At 39.5% G+C, this 23,934-nt stretch overlaps 1 protein-coding gene across 3 annotated transcripts in view; it reads right to left on the bottom strand.

Annotated features, from left to right (window-relative positions):
• Positions 1-2,524: 2,524 nt before the first annotated feature.
• Positions 2,525-23,934, bottom strand: part of ptprub (protein tyrosine phosphatase receptor type Ub) — a 159,916-nt gene continuing 138,506 nt past the window's right edge. For 2 of the 3 annotated variants that reach the window (XM_053327511.1, XM_053327510.1), the window contains exons 18-31: positions 22,338-22,410; positions 22,158-22,234; positions 19,490-19,507; positions 17,822-17,858; positions 16,804-16,901; positions 14,916-15,032; positions 13,782-13,936; positions 13,318-13,453; positions 12,495-12,644; positions 10,628-10,942; positions 7,151-7,276; positions 5,329-5,486; positions 3,212-3,347; positions 2,525-3,098 (exon numbers count right to left, since the gene is read on the bottom strand). In XM_053327511.1, the coding sequence (XP_053183486.1) occupies positions 3,036-3,098; positions 3,212-3,347; positions 5,329-5,486; positions 7,151-7,276; positions 10,628-10,942; positions 12,495-12,644; positions 13,318-13,453; positions 13,782-13,936; positions 14,916-15,032; positions 16,804-16,901; positions 17,822-17,858; positions 19,490-19,507; positions 22,158-22,234; positions 22,338-22,410 (1,659 nt within the window). In that variant the 3' untranslated portion in view covers positions 2,525-3,035. The remainder of the gene's footprint in view (positions 3,099-3,211; positions 3,348-5,328; positions 5,487-7,150; positions 7,277-10,627; positions 10,943-12,494; positions 12,645-13,317; positions 13,454-13,781; positions 13,937-14,915; positions 15,033-16,803; positions 16,902-17,821; positions 17,859-19,489; positions 19,508-22,157; positions 22,235-22,337; positions 22,411-23,934) is intronic. The other variant, XM_053327509.1, reaches the window with a different exon arrangement.

Genomic DNA, 23,934 nt, shown 5'->3' with positions numbered 1-23,934 from the left:
TGCTAAACACTGGATCAGTTTGCTGCATTATTCAGCATAGCTGTGGTTGAGAGAGGAAGTCTGTGGTCTGGAGTCACCTTTCTCCAGGCAGCGCGGCAAAAAGAGATGTAGGAGAAATGGAGAAGGAAGAGAGAGAGAAATGAAGGTAATAGAAGAGGAGTTGCAGAAAGGAGGTAGAAAAAGGTTGTGGGCTGGGGTATGATGAAAAGGGGATAGGAGAAGAAATAGAGATTAAAAAGAGGGTATAGATCAAATGGTTGATGTGGTTCAAGGCGAAAGAAACTGCTAACAGATCACGTCCGTGTGAGAAACCGCAGGAGGGTCAGAGGCTTACAGACAGGAAGTCTATGTCCAGCTGTCAGTATTCTGCTACTGCTGACAATCCAATCATATAACCGCAAAGATTTTTTTTTTTGCTGTGTATGCATTTTTGACAGAACATCCAGTGATAAACTGACAACCACACATCAATTTTTCCCCTTGTTCTTTTATTGTTGATCGTTGAACAAACCCCCTTCCCAACCCAAAATAAATCTTTCTTTTCTTCCATCTCCCTTATTAAATGCACACCTTGCCCCACAAATACAATGGTCAAAAACACAGTAGTCATGTACCATTGGTTCATACAGAAATACGCAAGTGAAATCAACGGTACTCTCATGGCTGTGTCCACAACATGTGAGAGCAGTCATAAGAAAAAAGCTTTGGAATGGTAAAAGTACAATGCACTCGCACAATCGCGGCTGCTGGAAAACACACTGGCTGAAATCAATGATGTGGATAAGGATATTTTGAAATTAACTAAATGAAATGCAAAGCAGACAATGGATTCACACAGACCTGTTTTACTCAAGAGAGCACTGGGATGAACACTCAGGGAGACGTTCATACTCCATTCTTAAAGTTTCTGGCAATAAACTCACAAAATGGTCATTTACAGCACATTCAGATTTGTGGTTATGGAGTGGTTACTTACTGTACGTCTTTACTCTGGGCAAACATATAGTATATTATTCACATAGTATTCACATAACATTAATATACATCTGTATATACACATTCCTTCCACCCTTGAGAAAAAAAATGTCCAGGCACTTCCTGTTGTACTCCAGCTATCATGTATCAGATCATCTGACTAAACTGTAGCTTCCTCAGTCTTCATCCTTGTCATGAACAAGCTGCTCTATCAGTGAACCTGTGGGAGTCTGATTATGTGCGTATATTGTTAAGATTCCTCGCATTCTGGTGATCCCACATGAACCAGACAGTGAACTGCTGCACAGTTCGCCTAGCTGCCATTTCTCAGCTTCTGCAGGTTTCAAGGCGCCTCTCCTTTGTTTATTGGGGCAGGCCCTGGAGTGATACTTTTACCACCCTCCTTGAAAACCTGCACTTTATGGAGTTTCAGGAGATATGATGGAATATAACATATTTTAAAGGGTAACAATGGAGTGTAGAATAGATATATTTCCTTTGTTGTGGAACAAAATGTTGAAAAATACAAAAGGAATTGCTTCCTGCATGTGTATTCTATGGATGTTTCAAAGCAATCATAGATCATTATGTGTAACAGACAAGCCAACCTGCCTGAGCGACTTCCATGGATTCAGGCATTAGCCATTGCAGTATTGTCCAGGCATTGGCCAGTAGGTGAAAAATAGTGTTTGTCCATTAAGTATGTGATAACTGAACAGGAGGGTCTGTGGGCAAAATTTACCACCAATGTGAAAAGCCAAATATGTTCAGTGGTGAGTGCTGTGGTGAAATAGCATTGTTTTCCCTTTGCACAATGTTATTTCCCCTTTTTATTTTTTTTAAAGATATTTTACACAACTAGGAACAATGACTTACCATCTCAAAGTTGGCAAAATGAACCCCCTACCTGAAAGGGTTATGATAAAATTCAAACTGGCATTCTTGGATCGACAACTTACTTTACAACCAAATTCAGAGTTTTTAAACAACAAAGAAGTAAAAGAGACTAAAACCTGTGATGCAGCACTGGTTTAGACACTTCACTACAGCATTAATGGAACATCATTTTTCACACCACCACAATGGCATGCCAGTACAGTTTTCTCTCTCCTTTTTCTATCCAACCGGGTACAAAATACAAACAATCACTTTGGAGTGAGAACATTAGCTGATGCAGTACATACTGTTTGTTTGTAGCCATACATCAAGATGATGCAGTAGAACAAAGTAAAGAGAGGATTCAAGTCAGTCAGTGGGATTGGCACTATGACAGTAATGGGACAGGAATCTCCTATGGTGGCGCCCACTGCTGTGGTCCCTGGAAACGTCCACCTATAGCACACGTGGTAATCCAACACAAAATACTATGGCAAAATACAACACATTGCAGTACTGTACAATTTCTGCATCAAAACTGTTGAGGACTGGGCTTGTCTCTCCTACGCTGTAGGCCTGCTAAAATGTCTTGTTGCTGTTTGTACACCAGTATGACAACCATTTTGATTTATTCAATGATTTGAATAAATCTGTCTTATCGTCAGATAATAAGGCAGTTTATGGTATGGTAGATAAGTCATGCCACAACCACAGTGGACTGCTGTTGTATGTAGCTCTTAGAGAGAGGAAAAAGCTTCCACTTATAGATAATGCTGCTGTCACTCTGGCATGTCATCCAGATCTCTTCCTGTTTGAATGAAATGATGGAATACAGCTGAGGTGAGGCTTCTTCAGGATAAAGTAGGTCCATTTTGTAGCATGTGATATTGTTTTGCTGCTACAGTAACCCTTAGCACAAAAGAGCTTTAGTCCAGAGGCAAAGAGGACCAAGAAAAGCACAAAAAATATCAAAAGAGATAAACATCACCAACACAGAGGAAATCACAGCTGTACATTAAAGGTTAAAAGTTAGAACCTTGACCATGTTTTTTTTTCTTCCGTTCCTTTGCAGTCCTTTCAATGCCAAGTCCACAGGTTCAAACATGAGAGTAGAGGAGCCACTGAGTGGTCTAAATCAAATCTCCAGCTTGTGGGATACCTCCGCTGTGGTAAACATTTAGTTGCTATCTTCCTTCAAAGCAATCCAAGTACTCCAGGACAAGGTCATAGCAGAATCGATACTGATCCTGAGGAAAAATACAATATTTCTTAAATTAAAAAGTGAAGACACAGCAATAATTACAGAAATATTCTTGCCACTTTGAAACACACTGCTTTATATATTTATAGACTCTCTCACCAGGGACTCCACCATGTTGGGTTTGCAGTTGCGTAGTGTTTTGACAGCATAGAAGATATCTACCATGTTCTGGTACTGGATCATCTCAAGGAGAATGTTGCAGGCACAGAAGGTCCCACTGCGACCACCACCGTTACTGTGGAGAAGATGTATCATTTTAAAAAACACATCTTAGGCATATAGTACCAGTAAAACGTTTGGACATGCTTTCTCTTTCATTGGTGTGTCCAGACATTTTACTGCTATGTTATGTTGTATCTTTTTCATTTCATTTCCAATTTATGTCTTTAAAGAGATGGGAATGTCAGTAGGCGCAAGTCCACCACTTTGGTCCAGACAGAAATATACTATTGGCTGGATTTTGAGTTAAATATTTAGATGTTGTCAGCTCAACAAACAAGATCAGTGATTGAATGAGTCATGAGAAATAAGTGCAACATTTTAGGTAGAACTCCTTGACAAGGTTGTTTTTGTGAACAGATGTAATGTTCTGATAACTGTAACTGACTGCCTCAATCATATCACCCTGGACTGGAGCTGTTGTGAAACACTGGAACATTAAAAGTCAGGAGTGATAAATCAGGAGCAGGGGATATGTGTATGGATTTCATTTATTACTCTCATATTTTGCACCTCAAACAAAAATAACTCAAAATACAATGAAATTTTCAGTGGTGCTGCTTTTCTTCAATATTACCAGCACAAACCCCTGTGCAGCCCTTACGTAAATAAAGAGAAATTCAGCTGTTTAACCCCTAAAAAGTGGCTGCAAATCCTTAATAAACATCCCTTCAGTCTTGTTAAATACATGTTTTTAATGCATTATGTTATTTGAGCACTTTGAAGTAGCCTTTGTGTCTGAAATGTGCCAAATAAATAGCCATGCCATGTGCTGCCTTCCCCTAGACATAGTTTAGGTTTGGAATAGTTTATATAGGTATATATAGTTTATATATCACATCACTGCATATACAGCAGTATGTACCACACATGTACTGTATATGCAGTAGCAATTTATACAGATATGTCTGTTTGTATGATGAATGAATGAACAAGCCTCCTAACATGTTTAAGTGGGTAGTGGAAGGAAACAATACAGCATGAACACAACAAAATATGTATAATCATAATTGTTTTTGTAATAATAAAGTAATACCACGTTGTTAAAAAAAACAGACATTTGATACTGTTCATATAGCAATATGAGTCTTACTGTAAATAAGAGAAAATTGAGAAATAACCTCTGAAATATTGTGTTGGTCATCATAAATGAGAGTCAATATCAATAAACTACCGAAGGACAATCCACTTCCTCTCTCCTGAGACAAATGTGGGAAGGTGGCCATGGAAGCCACCACAGCCAATACAAGCAATATTAAGGTAATCAATCGTAGTCAGTGCTTTGGCAGTCCTGGATTTACTGTAGTGAGAACCATTGCATTCTGTATTAAGCCATAATTGATTTGATCTCCATAATCTCTTCCCTGGTTGTCGTGGATAACACTGTGTGACAGCGCTGAGTGATGTGCTTTTGGAAAGGGGCGATGGGAACGAACGTGCGACGCTTAGGCAACAAGCTGGACGGCCCATTCATATTCATCAGCGAGTGTGCGCTCAGGGGGCTTAGGATAACAGAGGAGTTAGAGCACACAATGTCCACACAGTGCACTACACCCATTTACTATATATAAATATGGAAGTTATGACAGCTCCCCAAAAGTGAAACCAAAATATCTCAATCACCCCCTGGTGGTTGGCTGCAGCTGGCTAAATTTGCTTTTAAATTAGTTATTTGACAATATGACATAAATGGGTATGATGTCATGATTGACAGCTGTGACAGCCACTCTCAAACCTCAGTCAGGTGGTGGGATGGTTGAGGGGGCGTGTCCTACAGGCCGTCACCCAGCCACCCGACTCTACTGCACAGAGTTTGGCTCCAAATGACGTTGCACAAGTAAGATGGCAGCTCCCAGAAAGTAGATATTTTGGCTTCACTTTTGCATAGTGGCACTTTTAAACATCGGTCTTCAACAACTGTCAGAGAACTTGTCAGAGAGAGATTAAATGAATTTTAAAAATGAACTTTTAGTTTAAAGTACATGCAGTTTACTCACAGGCAGTGTACAACAGTGCGTCCTTCTCCACACTCCCTTTGCCACTTGTGCACTTGAGCGAGCAGGTTGAGGAAAGCCTTCTTAGAGTCAGGAACGTCCCGATAAGCCGACCAGCGCAGGAATTGGAACTGACACACCACCAGCTGGCCCTCTTGGAGCTTCAGATGAGACAAAGCACATGGATGAGGAGTGTACTTTACTGTCACATACATATGCACTCTGTTGTCCGTGTTGTGTAACATTTTCAAGTTATTTCAGTGTTTCTGTGTGGGACACTTAACACCCATGTTTGAGTGCTCCCCGGGCTGCGTACTGGTACTCTCAGCTGTGCTCACTCAGCAGAGTGATTATGAGATATATGGGTCTGCAGGTGTAAGTGTGGCCCCAACTGTGTGTGAGAGAGGTCCCTGTGTGTTCATAACCTTGTCCTGTAGAATCTCACCTAATACTTAAGGGTCGGTAGAGTAAACTGTAAGTCATGCAAATTGGGCTGGCAGAGACACCAACGATGCATAGAGGAATTGCCTCAGCAGAAGTGGGATTTACACCATGTTGGGGGGGGGGGGGGTTGTACTACTCCCTTACCCACACATACATATGCTTACAATGCACTTCCTTTGACTTTTATTCCCTACCCTTGTATATCATTGTCACACACAGGAAACATACACTGTATATACAGGGAAAGGGGCGTAAACAAGGAGAGGTGTGTGTTATTTCTGTGTGATTTGATTCGTCCCATGCTGTGTTAAGCTGCCCCTTCTCCTTGACAGTAGTGAGCCCCAAGTAGAAAGAAAAGGCGCTATAGGTAGAAAGGGGGATGACAAGGGCAGTCAACAGAGGAGGTAAGGATGGCAATCAAGAAAGGAAGTTCTGTCACGCTGCTCGCAATGGCAGCAGGGAAACGCCTTGCATACAGATTTCTTCAGTAATTGGTTGACAGTGATCCTGAGCAGAATGCATGCATGTGCTTATGCAAAGTTTTCGGTATAAAAACCATACCTCCATGCACACAAAATCAACATGATGAAGTGTGTGAAGTCAAAAAAAGGGGAAAAAAGTCTCACACATTTGGAGACTTTTTTCAGTTATAAAAAGAGCATGCTGACATACCCTGTGCTCCCTCTACCATGACAGAACTGTCAGTGCCTTTATTTAGCCTATTTCACAAGGTGTGCTTAATTTTCGACTTTCTATGAAATGCGTGACATGGTTTCTGAACAAATCAAAAGGTGAAAAGAGTATTCTGCAACTGAAAATATGGCATGCATTATGATGATGAAAGTCCTCTCTTTAGTATGCAAACTGGCACCTGAGAGAGGGAAGAGCTTATGTAATGACAACAGGAAACTGAAAAAGGGAGAGACTGACCTTTATTGCATGCATGTCAATGGATTTCTCTTGCATGTTTTCCATGGAAATGTAAGTTCTTACAATGTGTATCACTCTCATGGGAATGTCTTATGGAAACACTGGTGGCTCTGGTTCAATTTTCTGAACAGCTCAATATCAAAACAATGTGTTTTGTACTGTGCATTAAACAGACACAAACACAACGTTTCATACAGTAGATATTCAAATCATCATCTTGAGTTTTCAGGTCCACAGAATTTGTTGCAGCCAAGCCTATAGGGCTATGACTTTGGGGACTTGTATTAGGCTTTTAGATGCACAGTACAGGTGTCAGCTCTAAATGTACTGTAGGTAAAATGTCACATCTGAATTACCCGCAAGGACCACAGCTAATGCATTTCTAATGAGGTTCAAGTTATCATTTGTGAAATACCATGGACCAACATGCTTTGATACCGTAATGACTCACCCTTGTGACGTTTTTGACCCGAAACAGACGGGTAATGACATCCTCGTCTGCTGACATGGACAAAAATTCCACTTCCATGGGCCCGTACTGCTGTAAACCAGGCTCCGGCCAGTACTGAACACATGGCTATAGGTAGAAGGGATTCAAACAGAGAGAGAGAGGAGAGATTTAGTGATGAAATGTGTAATGTACAGAACAAGAACTAATGCATTCTTGCATGCATTTGTGGCCAGTGAAACCCTCCAAAATTTAAGATTGAATGATGAAATTATGTACAAAAAAGGTAAGGTTTGTGTGTGTGTGTGCGGGTGTGTGTTGGGGGTGTGCATGCATACACCGTTTTTAAAAACTGGTAAAGTCTACCAGATATGCGGACGCACAATTTCTAATAAATTATAAAAACAGTGATGATAAGAGTGGTGTCAGTGTAACCCTACATTCAACAGGTTGTGTTAAGATGCCATGCTGTGTTAGTAAAGGGAGAGAAGCAGCATGAAGAGGGGAAGAAGTAATGTGCTTAGAGATTGCAACAGTAGGGAAACAGAGTATTCCAGTGCCACAAATGAACTCCACAACAGAGTTTATAACAAGATCTTGCAATGAACATAATGGCAATAACTCAATTTTCAAGTGAGACCTAAAAGTTCTGCGTTATACTGGAAGAAACAAGATGAAAAACATTTAAAGGGGAGCGGATGAAAGTTAGGTTGAACAGGGTTACCTATAATCTATTTTCTTTCTTTAACCTCCAGGGTTAAAAGTTTTAAATGTTTTTGTGCTTTAACGCATGATATGAGTATAAAAACTAATTTGATGAGAACATGATACACAGGCCTGTCAAAGCCATGAAAGGTTGTGTTAGTGGTTTTCTGGTTTTGACAAATATCTTTTGAAAGGATAATTTCACATTGGTATACTGTGAAAACTCTCTACATTATTCAACTGTCTGTACCCATGCGGCACATTTTTTAGTCAATAGACATTGATGTATGTGTTATAATAAGTCCAGTGTTTAGTATAAATAAGTCAAAGTAATCAGTCTGGAGTAATAGAAGGCTTCACTTTCTATTTGTCAAAACAAATGTTTACAGAGTGTCTTGGACCATTTCAGTACATTCAACAACTACATTTCTGTCTTTATGCCCATGACACAATTGTAACCTAAAATAAAGTGACTTCAACAAGCTGTCCATTCAACATAATGTTTCAATGTTCTAGTTTCAAAGTAATGAGTGAAATTGTTTGTGTGTGATACTTGTTACCCTTTATGTCCACTTAAGATGGATTTTCCAACATACACTGAAAAAGTCTTAAGGACAGATTTTACAACAAACTAAGACAGACCTTGGACAAAAAAAAGGATCCATAATTTAAAGCGAGCACCTCTTTTTCCAGGGCTGTGATACAACGAAATACATAATTCACACACTTAGTGATTAAATTTTGATCATGCAAAGCTTGTAAATGTTGCATTCATGACCCAAAATCAACAAAAAGAAACCTGAGATGTGGATGGAGGGTGATGCAAGCCCGAGACTTTGACACTCCATGAATTTATATCAGCCAATATCTTTAACATTCATTATTTTCAAGTTTTACTGATGATTTCTGTGATTCATCTATACTCAAACATAGTTATACAGATTTTAATACAAGATCAAATTAGATGATACCTAAGCACTTAAAATTGCTTTTGTAAGAGTTGTTCTAGTAATGAAAGCTGAAGTTATCAAATGCTCAGTGCTGGTATGTCTGATCTAAATCCAATCAAAGTATTTTTATTATTCACTCCCCAGGACTGGAATTTAGAGATGTTCCGATACCATTTTTTCCCTCCCAATACCGATTCCGATACTTGTGCTGTGGTCAGGTTAAAGCCTTTGTAAAACATGAATGAATACAGCAAATGGAAGCCATTTATTTTTAAGTTTATTTTTAAATAAAACAGTATAAAACAGTAGTGCAACAGCAACTTAACTAAATCCACTGTGAAGTACTGCCAAACCGCCAACATGATGCGCTAACGTTAGCTCCTTGTTACAGGCATCAGGTGATCAGTTCTTCTTCGCCCGTGTGTCAGAGCTAACGGAGCTAACCAGTAAATATATTCCTATTTCTAATAAATTACTCGTTGATACCAATGCCAGCATTTTCGGCAGTATCAGAGACATTTCCGATACTGGTATTGGAATCGGAACCACTCTACTGGAATTGATACGTTTTGTCTGTCTACCAGAAATGTTCTTATATCTATCAATATGCACAGGCAGTATCTCTATGTGGGGTCCAATAAGGATTAATTTTGGGAAATAATCCATTCTCTCTTTTCAAGTTTTCCTCATGCTTCATTATTAACCAGCATGTCAGTGATACCAAGTTGTATCTATCCCACATAATTCAGCAACATTGTCATCTCTGCACAATTGTTTATCTGCCATTAAGAGATGGGTGTCTGCCAATCTCGTTCAGCATCTTAATTACTGGCTGCACACATTGTTAGTCAAGTTATGCCAGCTTTTGTCTCATCAACATGTATGATGTCCCTTCTACTCAAATTCAGGGAGTTACACTTGATTAGAGTCTCAGTCTGGAGCCTAAAGTATGTTACTCCGATTGATTGTTAAGACCTATTTCTTCCACCTGAGAAATACCTCAAGAATGATATAAATCCTTTCTTTTATTGCCACTATTTACATGGTTTAATTTAAACTGCACTTGGTTACTGTAAAAATACGTTCTCTTTTCTTAGTCAGAAAATGGTAGGACAGCCAAAATGTGACCAACAGTTACCAACCAACCTACTCAAAAAATAAAAAATAGATTTGAAGAAGATCTGTGGCTGACTTTTATAGCTCTCTACAGTATGGTACCTGAGATATAAGTCCTTTCACCAGCCTATGCTTTGCCTTTGGGACTCCAACCACATGGAACAGCTATTTTTACTTATTTGATTCATTGTGTTTTTAATTCAATCTAGATCTCAGTCTTATGTGATGTCTCATTCCATTGTTTTTTTATTATATTACAAGTGTTAAAAAAGATCAGGGAATATTGTGGTACAGAGAAAGACATATGCTCATGAGAAAATGTGGGGCGCCAACAAAAAGAACCCTGAGATGTGGCTGGAGGGTAATGCAAGCCTTTTCTCCAGAGATGCAACTTGAGGAGGGGAAGGAAAAACTGGGGCGGGTGTTATCTAGTCATGCCTTGAGATCAATGTGGTCAGGGATCAAAGCCCAACAAAATGGCATGAAGGAACTAATCACAAGCACAGTAAGATACAGAAACAGGGAAGAGAGGGTATATCAGGAAAAGTTTCAAGTAGAGAGTTCAGATAACCTCAAGACTTAAAGTAAAAACTTGCACTGCAAACAGCTGCACCTGTGTGAACAAACTCAATATTTAGGTACATCTCTCTTTCCTTGTCTTGTGAGCAAATCAATGGCAATAAAACAGTACACAACACTTTGACCTTACCCACGCAGAGTTTGACTGGTTCAGTTGGTTGAGCATGACCACTGCTGTGCAGCCATAGTCAAAGACCAGCCTCCAAAAATCTGCCGTGGTGCCCGGCAGAGGGTGAGGGGTGACGATAAAAGCAGCTTGCCGGTGAAAGCTGTCAGCGAGAGCAGCGTTGATGTAATTGTTGCTCTCCCCTTCTGTTGTTACCAGGAAAGCCAGGGCGCGATCGGGTGGCAGCACATCCATGCTGCGATTCTTCTCTCGGTTTCTCGGCAACAGAGCAATGCTGCACTCTTCTACATCAAGGTGTGGAGTGACCGAGTTTAGTGTCTGCGAATGGAAATGTTAGAGAGGTTAGACGAGAGTGAGTGGAGTATAAAATGGAATTGAAGAGTCCAATAATGTTAGTTTAAAGAATCTTAAATACTCTGAGCATCACATTGACAAACCCATTTGAAAGAAAAAAGGATAAATTAAGCCAATTGCTTAATAATAATAATAATAATAATAATAATAATAATGATGATAATAAGGAGTAAGGAGAATAAGGAGTCTTCTGAAGTTTCAGAAGAAAACAAACTCAAAGGAAATATTGCATAACGAATTTCTTCCATGAACTCTCTGTTCATTTAGCCGTTACCACATTAGACAACATAAAACAAATTTTGGATTATTAATATACAGCATCAATAATACATCTGTGACTTTGCTGATCTCGACACTACAGGCTGGCTGTTTGCTTTATATTCTGTCAACCTGCAGACAGCAGAGTGCTCATTGGACAGTAAAGAGGGTTTCAACAACAGTTTTAGATGGATAAGTCTACACGGTCAAAGCATTCTATAATCATAAACAATACATCAATCATCAATCCTATGTAGTGTATAAGAATCGAACTGTATAAAATTAAAGGAGAAGCTTGGGCTTTTTCCAGTATTACTTTGAAATGCTAAACCTGGAATCAATGCGGCTGCTGGTTGAGCACTGCAGCAGGGGAGTGAGGGAGGTGAGGGGTGGGAGGGTGGTGATGAGGCAGGCAAAGCATGTGTGGAACACAGCTGCCTCTTTTCTCCTAATCAACATTGAATAAAATGTTCAGAGGCCGCATTCCTACAAACCAGGAGGAGGATTTCAATGACAGTCACGCATAATCAAAAGTGAAAGGAAACCTGCAATATGCTCACACACAAGCACACACATACCAAGAGACGCACTTACATGGATGCATACACATTCATTAGTCTTCTCCTTTCTGCACTTTCTGTTGCTTTCAAGAACATTTCCACAACAAAGGAAATGTAGCTACTGTCTATTGTTTATGTGAATGAATACGAAACAAAGATATGGTAGACAGCAGAAAATATGCAATTCAGATGTATTTGTACATAGTGGACCATCAATATGGTGGCCTCTGGGTGCATCATTATCAACTGTTACACTGTGCAAACATCAAAATCTGTTAATGCTGTTATTAATAGTAGTAGTAAAATTAGTTAACAATGTAGTACAACTAGTAGTCATATCAGTGTACTGTAGGTAGACACAAAAATGGATGTAATTCTTTATCTGTACTGTTTACTTGGTAGTTCTATAGTAGTATTAAAAGCGGTACTACACTACAAGTAGAAGTAGTTTGAGTGGTAGTATTAGTATTGTAGTTTAAAAAAAACTAGCAGTATAAAGTAATAGTAGGCTCTGTTAATGTAACTGAAACTATTTTGTTGATAGTAGCTAATAAACTGCACTATAAATGCAAATGACTGTGTGGGCAGTATAATTCAGAATATATGTTTGCAAGTTTCATGTTTTAATAGATTCATAACTCGAAATGAAAATGCACTTAAAAATTGATCGAGGTCAGACCACCCTGCACGAGACTGACCTGAAACTCTTCCCGTAGTTGGGAGGAATTACTCTGGGAATCAACTCGCAGCATCTCTTTGTACGTGACGGCAAACTCGTTCACTAAGATGGCCGTCTCTCCACACAAACAGGCCTCCAGAATGGCATCATGGATGAAGATATACTGCTCCTGTGAGAAAAACAGAGATGAAGTGTACATGTGAGGGCAGGTATATGTACTACTGTGGGTTTCAATTAACACGTGAGAGTATGTTATATATCTGCAAACAGCTTAACAGACTTTAAAAGAAACAGAGGGAGGTTAAGAACATATGTAGATATAAATAAATTAAAAGGCAATATGAAGAATTAATTTTCATAACCTGCCTTGTTCTGAATTAAACATGTGCTATAATGTTGGTAGTGTATCAAAGCTGTTTGAGAATAAATAAACACGCGCCGTGTGCATTTAATTAGAGCACCCCTGCAAATAACTACAAATGTCATAAACAGCTAAGTCAATGTGGGATTTACATAATAAGGGGTGAAAATGTAAATTATCTTCACATCTAAAGAACAGCACGTGCCTACGCAGCATACTGAGAGACAATGTGAGTCTTTTCTCTAAAACTATTGCAATGACCTTTCCAGGAGTCCCAGAGGGGGAGTATGATAATACACCCCCCTCGCTCTCTGAATTTCCAATTAACAGGAAACAAATGTTTAAAAACCTGACTCTTCAGAACTTTTCCAGTGGAGAGAGGTTACCATGTTATGGTCAGTGATGTGATAACCTTCTGAATATGTGCAAGATAAATTAGTGTGAATGTGAAGTGGCCTCCATGCTGCGCAGTGGACCTGACCTCTGTCTGGATCATGTTGATGCGTCGAGAGCAGAGGGTTTTGACACAGTTGTAGATATCCACCACACCTTCACACTCAGCCATGTCCAACATAACATCCAGCACAATGTAGCAGCCAGTGCGACCCGCCCCCACACTAGCACACAAACAACATCTTTCATTAGGAATTATGCACAATCTTACAACAATAAACAATCTTATGCCTGCTCAAGTTCATGCAATCTATTAGCAGTGCTCTCAACGGAGTGCTACAGTACAATGTGTAAGATGAGGGTTGTCACACAAATCTTTACTTTCACACTATAGCAATCCCAAGTCTCAAAAACTATTATTATTTTATTACACTATGGTAAATATACTGATTACATTCTATAAATTATTTGTGATAAAACATATACAAACAGCACTATTGTTGGTTTAGTTTTGAAACAACAGCTTACAGCAGTTAATAGGGAACACATTACCTGCAGTGGACCACCACAGGGCCAGCATCCGGAGGTGTAGAGGCTTTCACTCTACGTATAAATGCCAACAGTCCAGTAGCGTGATAGGGCACCCCATGCTCAGGCCAGGATGTGAAGTGGAACTGACGGACCTCGTGCTTGGTTGAGTATCCTCTCTGTCAACAGAGACACAGTACACATTAGCATTACATGGAAAAAGCTACATTTATATGGCTTACATTCAAACCATGGTAGCCTACAGGCCCTTTTCTCATCCAAGAAATGCTCCCACCCATTCAGAGATGGCTCCCCTTCGTGATAGATGGGACACATTTTTCGGTTCAGTGTGAGGACAACCAGGACATTATTTACGTTGGGTGTTAGGTCTTCTAGGACAGCTAGGCCTCTGGGCATCACATGCTTATAGCAGCTGCAGTGTGACAGACATGTGGAAAAGAATTACTGAGGCTCTCTGAGCTAAGGGAGAGCTGGGAGGTTTCTCCTCTCTACTGGGAGCCTGCTGCAGTCACACAGCAATTTCTTCCTCAGTACAGAGATGACAAACTAAAGCGAGCAAAGCAAAGATTTGTTGAAGACAGAAATCCCAAAAAAGAAAAGAGCTATGAAAAACAAGCTGTCACCAGCTCCCAAATTCTTGCCCATTTGAATAAGCAGAAGCATGCGTGCCCATGGAGAGCGAATGTGACAGTGTGATGATAATGCTGTGTTTGTGCCACTGTCACTCCAGTGTTGCTCTGAGCCTTTCCAATGAGAGATCCCCTGGGAGATTGACAGCAAGGAAGCCATCAGGGGCAAAACACTGTAACAGCTATGCTGGAAAGACAGCAGGGACATTCAAATAGCTCCTGGTGTTAATTCCTCTCAATTTAACATGTGGCCCTCATGCCCATCAGCAGTAAATCCTGTCAAGTATCTAATCCCTTCTTTAATAAACTATTTTTAATTTTAATTCATACTTTACCTGGTAACAGAAAAACACAAGTCATAGTAATATATGAAATAGAACTAAAGAACTAGCAGTCAGAAGCATCTGATTGCTTTCTACCCATCACATTTGTAAAATGAGAACGTTATAACAATTATTACCAAATGCAAAAGAAGGTAGGCAAATTTTAAATCTTGAAGGTAACTCACCCTCTCCAAGGCAAAGGTGCGAACTGTGTATTCAGCTAGTGTCTCTGTCTTTAGCAGAGTGATCTTGATGTCACCATACATCTCGCTGTCATCAGGCCAGTATTTACAGCATTTCACCTGTTTAAAAATAGTGACACAACCAAGTTAAACCTTGCGATGACATTTCTGGAAAATGCTCCAACAAAACTGTAGAAGCATGTTGACATAACATAAGCAACATAAAACAAGAGCAAGAATCTACTACCATGCTAGCGGCTTCTTGAGGCACAGCAGTACTTTAACTAAATGCTGGAGATGTTGAGCTGGTATAATGTTTACCATGTTCAAGATCTTAATTCAAAAACAAACTAAATAGTGTGCTATTTGATATTTAGTAATATACACAGATTACAGCTAAGGCTAATGGGAATACCATTAGTTTTGCAGGTATTTTGTTAAAAAAATCTAACTAATAGGCACATTTGACCTGATGATTGCAATATATTGGAAGTTTGGATCACCAAATCATTATTCATCCTGAAGGGGACACGCACGAAACCCATGACAACCCATTCAATATTTTAAATATTCCAGTTTGGACCAAGTAAGCGGACCAACCAACATTGCCAACCATAGAGGCAAGCAAGTCTAAAAAATGTGTTTTTATTTAATTAATGTATAATCCTTTTATTAATCTATTGTTGAGAAGAGTGTTTGTATACATGAAAATCCTGCTCTATCTCTGCTATTAAAATGCTGTAGGTGGTTCTGCTCCAGTAGAAATCAGTCAAATCCAGTCATTGTGGTCTAACTTCATCACTGAAGTACATAACGGAATCATTCTAACTATCAACCAGCTATTCACAATCCAACTGGCTGTGTTGTCATGTTTTCTTGTGAACTTGTTAAGAGTTACAGACTGTGGATTTAAGTGAGGGTTTGCTGAATAAATTAAATGACACTGTTATACCCTTCCTTTGGCCATTTTTGGATTTCCAGGGATTAAAGGTCCTTTCCATTAACAGAAATTTAAGCGCTGAATTCTGAGTGAAGGCATTATAATCTTATAGGATTAATTCTAAAAATTAATTTGACAGCTGGAGATAAAATCACACCTGCACAATTGTAATGTAGAATAAAGTAATTATAAAGTATAAGTAGGTATAAGTGATTATATATCTAAAATCTGAAATTATTAATAATATATATTAATAATCCACTCTCAGAAACTTGTCTTCTGACTCTGTCATGGCTTTGGGTCTTCCTGTCAGAGTTTCCCCCAGTTTCTGAGTGTTTTTTAATGGTGAAGGAGACTGTACTCACTGACACCTTGACTTTCTTTGCAATCTCTCTGTAGGAAAGACCTACATTTTTAAGTGTTTTTGTATAATTTTCAGTTTTGGGTAATCTTACCTTTTTTAAATCTCTGGCAGTTCACCACCTACCTTTGTACAATTTCAAGCTATTCACTGGACTTGAACTGCTTGAATTTCAATAAAAAACTGGAAAAATTGGGGAGAACTTTGCCTGCAGTGTGAGCATTTATTGATAGTTGTTGGGCTATTCTCACAGTATTTTGGTAAGTTAATGTAAGTTGATAATGACCTGCTGTGTTAGATAGCTAATGTTAGCAAAATTCTGAACTGTTTACTGTTTCTGGTAAATTAGCATTGGCGTCAGTCCAACTTGGCAGGGTTTTTTCCAGACACGTTATTTGGAAGATTTATTGTGTTATCTGTAGGTTTAACATACAGTAGGTGCAGGACATTGTCCCAAGTATTAACAGCTTTTTGATTGCCACTTACATGCACAGTAAGAGTTTGCATGCAAGTGGCACTTTTTGACTGCGGTCAACACGTATCAAACACATGAAATGGTGAGATGGAGGAGGGGGGTCCACATCACTTACCCTGCCAACCTCAACCAGCTTTGTGATCATGACGATGCTGAAACAATTTTCCTGCCACACCATCCTCCAAAAATCATACAGTGTTTCCTGCTTGGGTCCTAGTAGGCAGAGGGAAGAAATAACAGACAGAGAGAAAAAACAGCTACATCAAAGTCTGCCGGCTCAAAAAGGGAGTTCTGTTGTAAAATCTCGTATTATTGTGACCTAAGTGTCCTTAGACGGCAGGCTACTGATCTCTAAAGATTGTGCCGTCAGTAAAGCTATTGGGAATTCCAGGCAGAGGGAAGGGGTGATGGGTGACAAAACAACAGCAGTAGTTGATGATGAAAGCCTGGAAGACCATCAGTCACTCATTGTCATCTGAGGAGGAGACGCTCAGGAAGCAAGATACAAGTTTAAAACGAAGATCACGTAGGAGGGAAAACGCTCAGAGAGACAAAAACATTGCTGACATCTTTTTTTCCTTTCTTACAGGTTCCATCTGCCTCTCTCTGTCTCTCTTTTACAGAGAAAGAGGAGGTGCTGGTGCAAGATAAGCAGAGGAGACCTTGAGTGACTTTGTGATGGGGGCTCCCTTGAAACAGATGCACCTTGGGGGTTTAGAAATTTTTAACAGTCCAACTGTCCATCAGAACCAACTTTGTATTTGAGCTACAGAGGGTGAACTAAAGGTTCTCCCTTCAAAAATGAACATAATGCTCCAGATGTCACAAAGATTGAATAGCTATAATTAATGTGTTTAATTATTCACTTCCTCTCATGATTAATTCATTGACATTACTAACACAGCCTTCACGGATTGGTAGTCAGACTATCACCTTTGGATTTGCCAGAGAGATGTTGTTGGCAAGGGACTGTGCATGGGTAGGACCATTGGTTGGATCATCGTCAATTTATTACACCATGACAAAAGGTACTTATCATCCAGAATGTACACACACACATGTACAACAACTATCCTTGCTATAGTGAATGTGTATGTGTGTGTGTGTGTGTGTGTGTGTATATGAATACTCACCCTGAGTGGCGATGAAGTGGTTGGATCGATGGTAGCCCTGAAAGAGAGAAGAGGGATGACATGCTGAGTAAGCCATCTGCACCTCAGGTACAGCTGTATGGGGTGGGTGTCTGTCTCACCCTTTTCTTCCCGTCTTCGCTGCATTTTTGTTCTCCCACTCTCTCTGACCTATCGCTGATTCAAGACCATGACTTTGCCCTCAGAGAGTCCACAGAGTTTTTGAAGAAGTTTAGGGAACATATTACTGCATCTTGACACACTGGTGATAAGTCTCTATAAAAGTTATTCCTTCAGCGATAATTTTTTTTTCACAGTGGGAGGTCAGGCCAGCTGACTGAACAATGCCCAAATCCCTCTGACAATTTAATAAAGACATGATAAAGAAACTAAAGGCACAGGCTCTTCAATTTCAGTTGTCCTGTTTATTTATCAAACTGAACCTCAATGTGCTGTCCCATGAAGTCAAATCATTATTCACTGAAGATGCAATGTATACTACATCTGAGATGATGACGCTCACAAACCAAAACCTTTGAAATCTTAATCTAATGTCACATATGTGTGTCTTCAAAACACATCAAACGAGTGGAGGAATGTCTTACATAGGTTTCACATAAATGCATGACATTATCACCAACATAAAGAATCTTAAGAGGAAAAATCTGACATGTTCAATACTCTAAGATCCTTCATATCAAAGGATGTGACAATCTTTGATATAGATGACAGACATTTTTCATATAGTGGGTATGGGGTGAATATGGATGAACAATGAAATGTCACCTCGACAGCCTTACGGGGAATAAACACATCAGAGGCCACCTGAAGGACTTTGATGCATGGACACTTAAAGGACAATCCAACTGTTCAAAGGAAGTCCTCCTGAAAATATGCAGTTCTTACTGTGTCTAACCTTGCAATGGTGAGTGAGACATCTGTTTCAGAAACATCCATATATGAAGACATCACCCTGGAAACCATATGGACATTGTGGTTCATGTATTTTTTGTCATTTTGAGAGGAGCAGCTGGAAAAGATAACTGGCCCCAATTACCTTACACAGCGCTGTGGACTGGAGAAGGCAGGGAGGGAATAATCTGAGTAAAGTCCCAAGCCCACCAGCTCTCATCAAATCAGTGTGATGATACAATCCATGCTGGTAACAGTTTTTATCTTTTTGCAGAGGGCATCTTCCTAATATACTGAGTCAGTCCACGTTGCTGATGGATTGCACCCAGTCAGATAAACGGGGACATGTTTGAAATGGAGATGGATGACCAGTGCTGTGAGGCCTGCTATCCACAATTCCTCTGGCCCCGGCCAAACACTATCAGCATGAATGCTACCACTCCTCCACTTAAGATGGTCACCATAGCAACTAAACTTCCTGAGTCTTGGCCACTTATGAGAACTAACAAAGACAGCAGGGTCCTCTACCCAGAGAGGACACATCTCCTTGTGTTCATTTAAAATCATTAGCTAAAAGGGCATGTTTTCTTATACCTTTATTTGTTAAATGTGGGCAAACCTGAAGCACACTGACCTTTGAGCATTTGTGGATAGATGATAGGGGAAAGAGAAGTGGGAAGTGGAAAGAGAACGGGGGGGGGGAGGGGGAAGCAAAAATAGATCGATGGCAGGCAAAAGAACGAGCAGTGAAGTACTTACTTCCCTGTTAATCCGAATCTACAGGGTCCAAGGTCGAGGAAGTGGGGAGGGGGGTAGAAAAAGAAGACATATAGGCTAGTTAATGAAAGAAGCTTTTGGTAAATAGCAGTTTTTGGTTACAGACAGGTGGGAAGAAGTGTGTGTGCATGCAAGCGTTTTTTGTGTAAGTACAGCAAAACTTAGGGTTATGTGTTTGAGCGCTCATTGTTCGTGGTAATTTATAACTTAGGGGACAATTTTCTCAATGAAAATTACTTTCAGTTTCATTTCATGCTGTTTCATTTGTGCTAAGAATTTTTATCTTAAAGTAAGTAAAGACAAGCGAAATCCTGCTATGTCTCACAGACATGACAGTGGTAATTGGGAGATAAGATGAACAGCAATAGTCTTTATATTTTATTGCATTTTGCATTGCAGCGTAATTGGCTGGACGAGTAATTTCACTAGGGTATGTTTTTGAGGTAGGTGAAAAATGTACTGTGATGAACCACAGCACTTTCAAGAAGGAGTTGCAATGCCTGTAATTACTCTTTAAAGCCCCTTAAAACTTGGATTCTGATCTGTAGTATTTCTCTGATGCGTTAAATATTCATGACCACGACAGCATTAATTAAGGTTAAAGGTTAAGGTATTATTTATTGAAAGCTTAACATTGAGCTAATCAGATTCATTAGGGCTGCGTGGGTGTGGTTTGATCAGATTTGATTGACAATAGCCTGGCAAAATAAGTAAATAACTGCATAACTGTTTTTATATTGTTTCAAATGTTGATATATATGAGATTGATGCACCAATATACTGTATGTGACCATCTTTTTCCAACTGAACCCCTCCCACTTCCACCCCCTGACAAAAGCAGAGGAAAAAAAATTCTCATCTGCACTCATCTCAAATAATAAGTATGTTTTTATATAACCCAACTGCTCACAGTACGAAGGAAAAATTATGTGTTCGGGTCTTTTAAGGTAAGTTAGGTATTAGAACTACTTTTATTTTTTTACATTAACTACATTTACCATAGACTAAACTAATTAACAGCATGACAGTGTATGTTCGTCTATACATGTATGTGATTTTGGTTTTATGGCCATGCTACACCTGACAGTAAGACCCTGTTACTCCTTAGATGCAGGCAAAATGTAAATTAGCAACAGCCATGATGCAGTGGACAGCTCCACATTTGCAACAAATGCAGGGAGCTGTCAAACATATGCAAAGTTCTGAAACTCTTTAAGCAAAACACACTGCAGCCAAGCAAAGACTCAGGCATTAAGTGACAGAGAAAGAGGAAATGGAGAGCTTGCACTTTCTCACCCCTCTTTTGAAAGCACAACAATGTTTCAGAGGGTGGAAAAACTTTTCCATTTAACCTCTGGTGAAACAATCACAGGTGGTCCAAAATATGCTCCACTGTGGCTAAGTAGTTACTATTCAGCTTTCCAGGTCAGCTTTGTCATGGAGTAACATGACTGACACTGAAGCGGTTGTTGAGTGGTGTTTTCTCTCTAATGCCTGCACCTCCGTGGCCTAAGCACTAATGGAGACCAACACAATAACTACAGTCCTAACAAGCCTGGTTTTTAATGCTCTTTCATTGTAATGAACCCTCTAAAAGCATCTCACCACTGGCTATTCTCTGCAGGGAAATAAAAGACAGGAAAAAAGCCCTGTAGTGTCAACATTTTGATGATACAATTTGTCCAAAAAAGGACGAATCCAAACAGATCAAATGAGAACTTATGCACCTTGTAATTTTAGCTCCCTAAAAATATATTTTTATAATCTTTATAAAGTTTTTGACAAAAACATAATATTATAACCTCTTATCAACCTCAAACAGGAGTGGGAGTGCATCACCATGCCTCAAACAATATTTACTTTAAAGTAGTCCCAATGAGAGGGGTGCAATACAAATCTTGTGAGATAAAGAAATAGCACCAGATTGCCAGACTTCCCTTGACATAATTCAAATGAGTTGCAAAAGCTGACGACCCCGCTACAACAAATTGACAACGGGGAGACAAATGCAAATGTCTATCTGCAGTATATCTGGTAGCTAAAACTCTATTTTCTAACATCTGGTTTGACTTCTTCAATACTTCCCTCTAAATGTGCACTTCTACAAACTGAATAAACACAGCCTCCTCTAGCTTTTATGAATGGGAACACGTATGAATGAGACCTTGTGTGACACATTAGCAACATGTACATGTATTTCATATGATCAGTGAGAATGTTACCGTGGCACTGCATGTGTGGCAGACAGTTAAGGTGAATAGTGGAAAGGATCATCTCCTTTCGGCCCATCCAGAGATTGAATAACATCAATCACGTCTATTTCATTTAGGGGGATTTGTGGCATCTTACAGAAAGGTTCATCTCCTCTGCAAGGCATTAAATGCATTTAATAAAAGTGATAGCAGACTTAGTCTGGGTCAGGGATCCAGGGCAGCAATTGACAACCATGACATCTGGCAAAACACCGCTAAGAAGGGTGTTTGATTGGATGAAAGCTTCCAGGTGAAAGTGGGCCAGCAGACTGGTGAGCTTACAGCAATGAGAGAGATGGACTGTGGCTTTGCAGGGTGTGAGAGATAGAAACTCAATAGAGGCTGACAATTTGTATCCCATGTCGAACAGTGGCAGAAAAAAAGAGAATTAGACTCACATCGATGTAGTTAGCATTAATGTAGTCAGAGTTAGGGTCTCCCAAAAGGGGGTGGAGCTTGACTCTGTGGCGGTCATCTGAGATGGATAAAAATATAAGTACAAGGTGTTGAAGTAGAAACTTTTCACATTATTTTAGATTTCTTTTTTATACAGGACAAAATGTGTGCTGATGACTTACATCCTGACAAGGTGTCATGCCTCCCTTTGGTTTTGTCCTTCTTCTTTGTGCAATCCCAGCCATCAAAGAAGCTCTGCAGAGATGAAAAGGACACTTGTTGTAGATGATAGGAACCACTCAAACATCTTAGATAAACACTGAATCACCGTTTCAACACATCTTTTATTTTGTTTCATGGTTAGCGTGATAAAAGCCTGTCGGCATATGTCTCAAGCATGGCTGAGGCTTAGATCAAGAGCTGTTGTATCCTGAGGAGAGGTTCAGTGATTCATGCGTGATTTGTAATTAAACAAAACAGTGCCACGAGCATCATATCATCTTCATCTGATCCCCTAGCCGTTAAGAGTTATGGGTCGCCAGTTGCACCTATTCTTGTAAGAGAATAGTCAAAATTTGAACCCAATGGTTATATTTCAACTGAGTTCAAATTTTGTGCATACAATCATTGTGATTTTAAAGAGACACATCAAAATAAACAATTAATGTATTTCTATTACAGGTGAGGCTCATGGATGACATAACTCTTAAAATCGACCATCTGCTAAACCCCTCTCTGAAACAGCTCCTGTCAAATTATAGCTTTTTTATTTCTTTAAATCAATCACAATCGTCTTGGGATGGTGTTTTGGTGGAGAAATTGCACGTGGGGAGGTGAGACAAAAAGACAACAGTAAAAAACGCGTATTGACTGCGTGACACGACTTGTAGTTGTGTGTGTTTTTGCTTGTAGTAGCACGAAGTTTTGTGCAGGTTGCTAGCGCAGAGGTTTTTGTTGTTTTCCATAGCGAGGGGTATTTTAAAAATGGTAAAATGCAGATAGCAGCAGGGGAAGATAATTTAATGGCAGGGTTAAACCCACAGTCTACATCCGGTGATTCAAACTAATTATAGCTTAGCAGCCATATGCACGGCAGGCCTGTCAAGCTCAGGATTTCTCTAAATGCCACAATAGTTGTTAAATGGGACTCTAGTGAAAGTGGTACTCAGCATCTATAGAATTTGGAGGATGTCATTTTTTAGCAGGGGGCAAAAATGTGAGGAACATTTTAAACAGTGTGTTTGTCTGCTCTCACCTAAGCAGCAATCATTAGTAGCAGCTAATTTAATCTTTTTTATATTTCTGCTGAATAATTTCTTAAAGTTGTATATAAGTTTTTAATACAATAACTGTTATTTTTCTGCCTTATAAATGTTGTGGTTCTTGTAAATCCAGTCTGCGACCTTACTAAGTCCAACAGAACATGTATCAGCCTCTGTTCATGTGTCTCTTATTATTACCTCATTTGCAATGAGAAGAGGCACACCTTGCACCACATACTGTGATTTGTTGCATTATAATTGTATGCATCTAGTGTCTGAAAAATGGGCACAAAAGCGTTAGTGAATCTTAGCCAGAGTTTAATAACGTAAGCTAAGCCTCAAAACAAGGGTATGTTAGAATAACATAATAGTATGATTTTACATTTTCCCATATCATATTCAATTCATTCAGTTTTTATTTTTAGAGCTCCAAATCATTCCATATACATCAGGTCTAGGGCATAATCTTTATTTTGCAGAGATCCAACATTCCCTCATGAGCAAGCACTTGGCGACA

The sequence above is a fragment of the Scomber japonicus genome, chromosome 10, assembly GCF_027409825.1.
Source record: "Scomber japonicus isolate fScoJap1 chromosome 10, fScoJap1.pri, whole genome shotgun sequence".
Classification (NCBI taxonomy): domain Eukaryota; kingdom Metazoa; phylum Chordata; class Actinopteri; order Scombriformes; family Scombridae; genus Scomber; species Scomber japonicus.
This window is presented reverse-complemented; position numbering and strand designations above follow the sequence as displayed.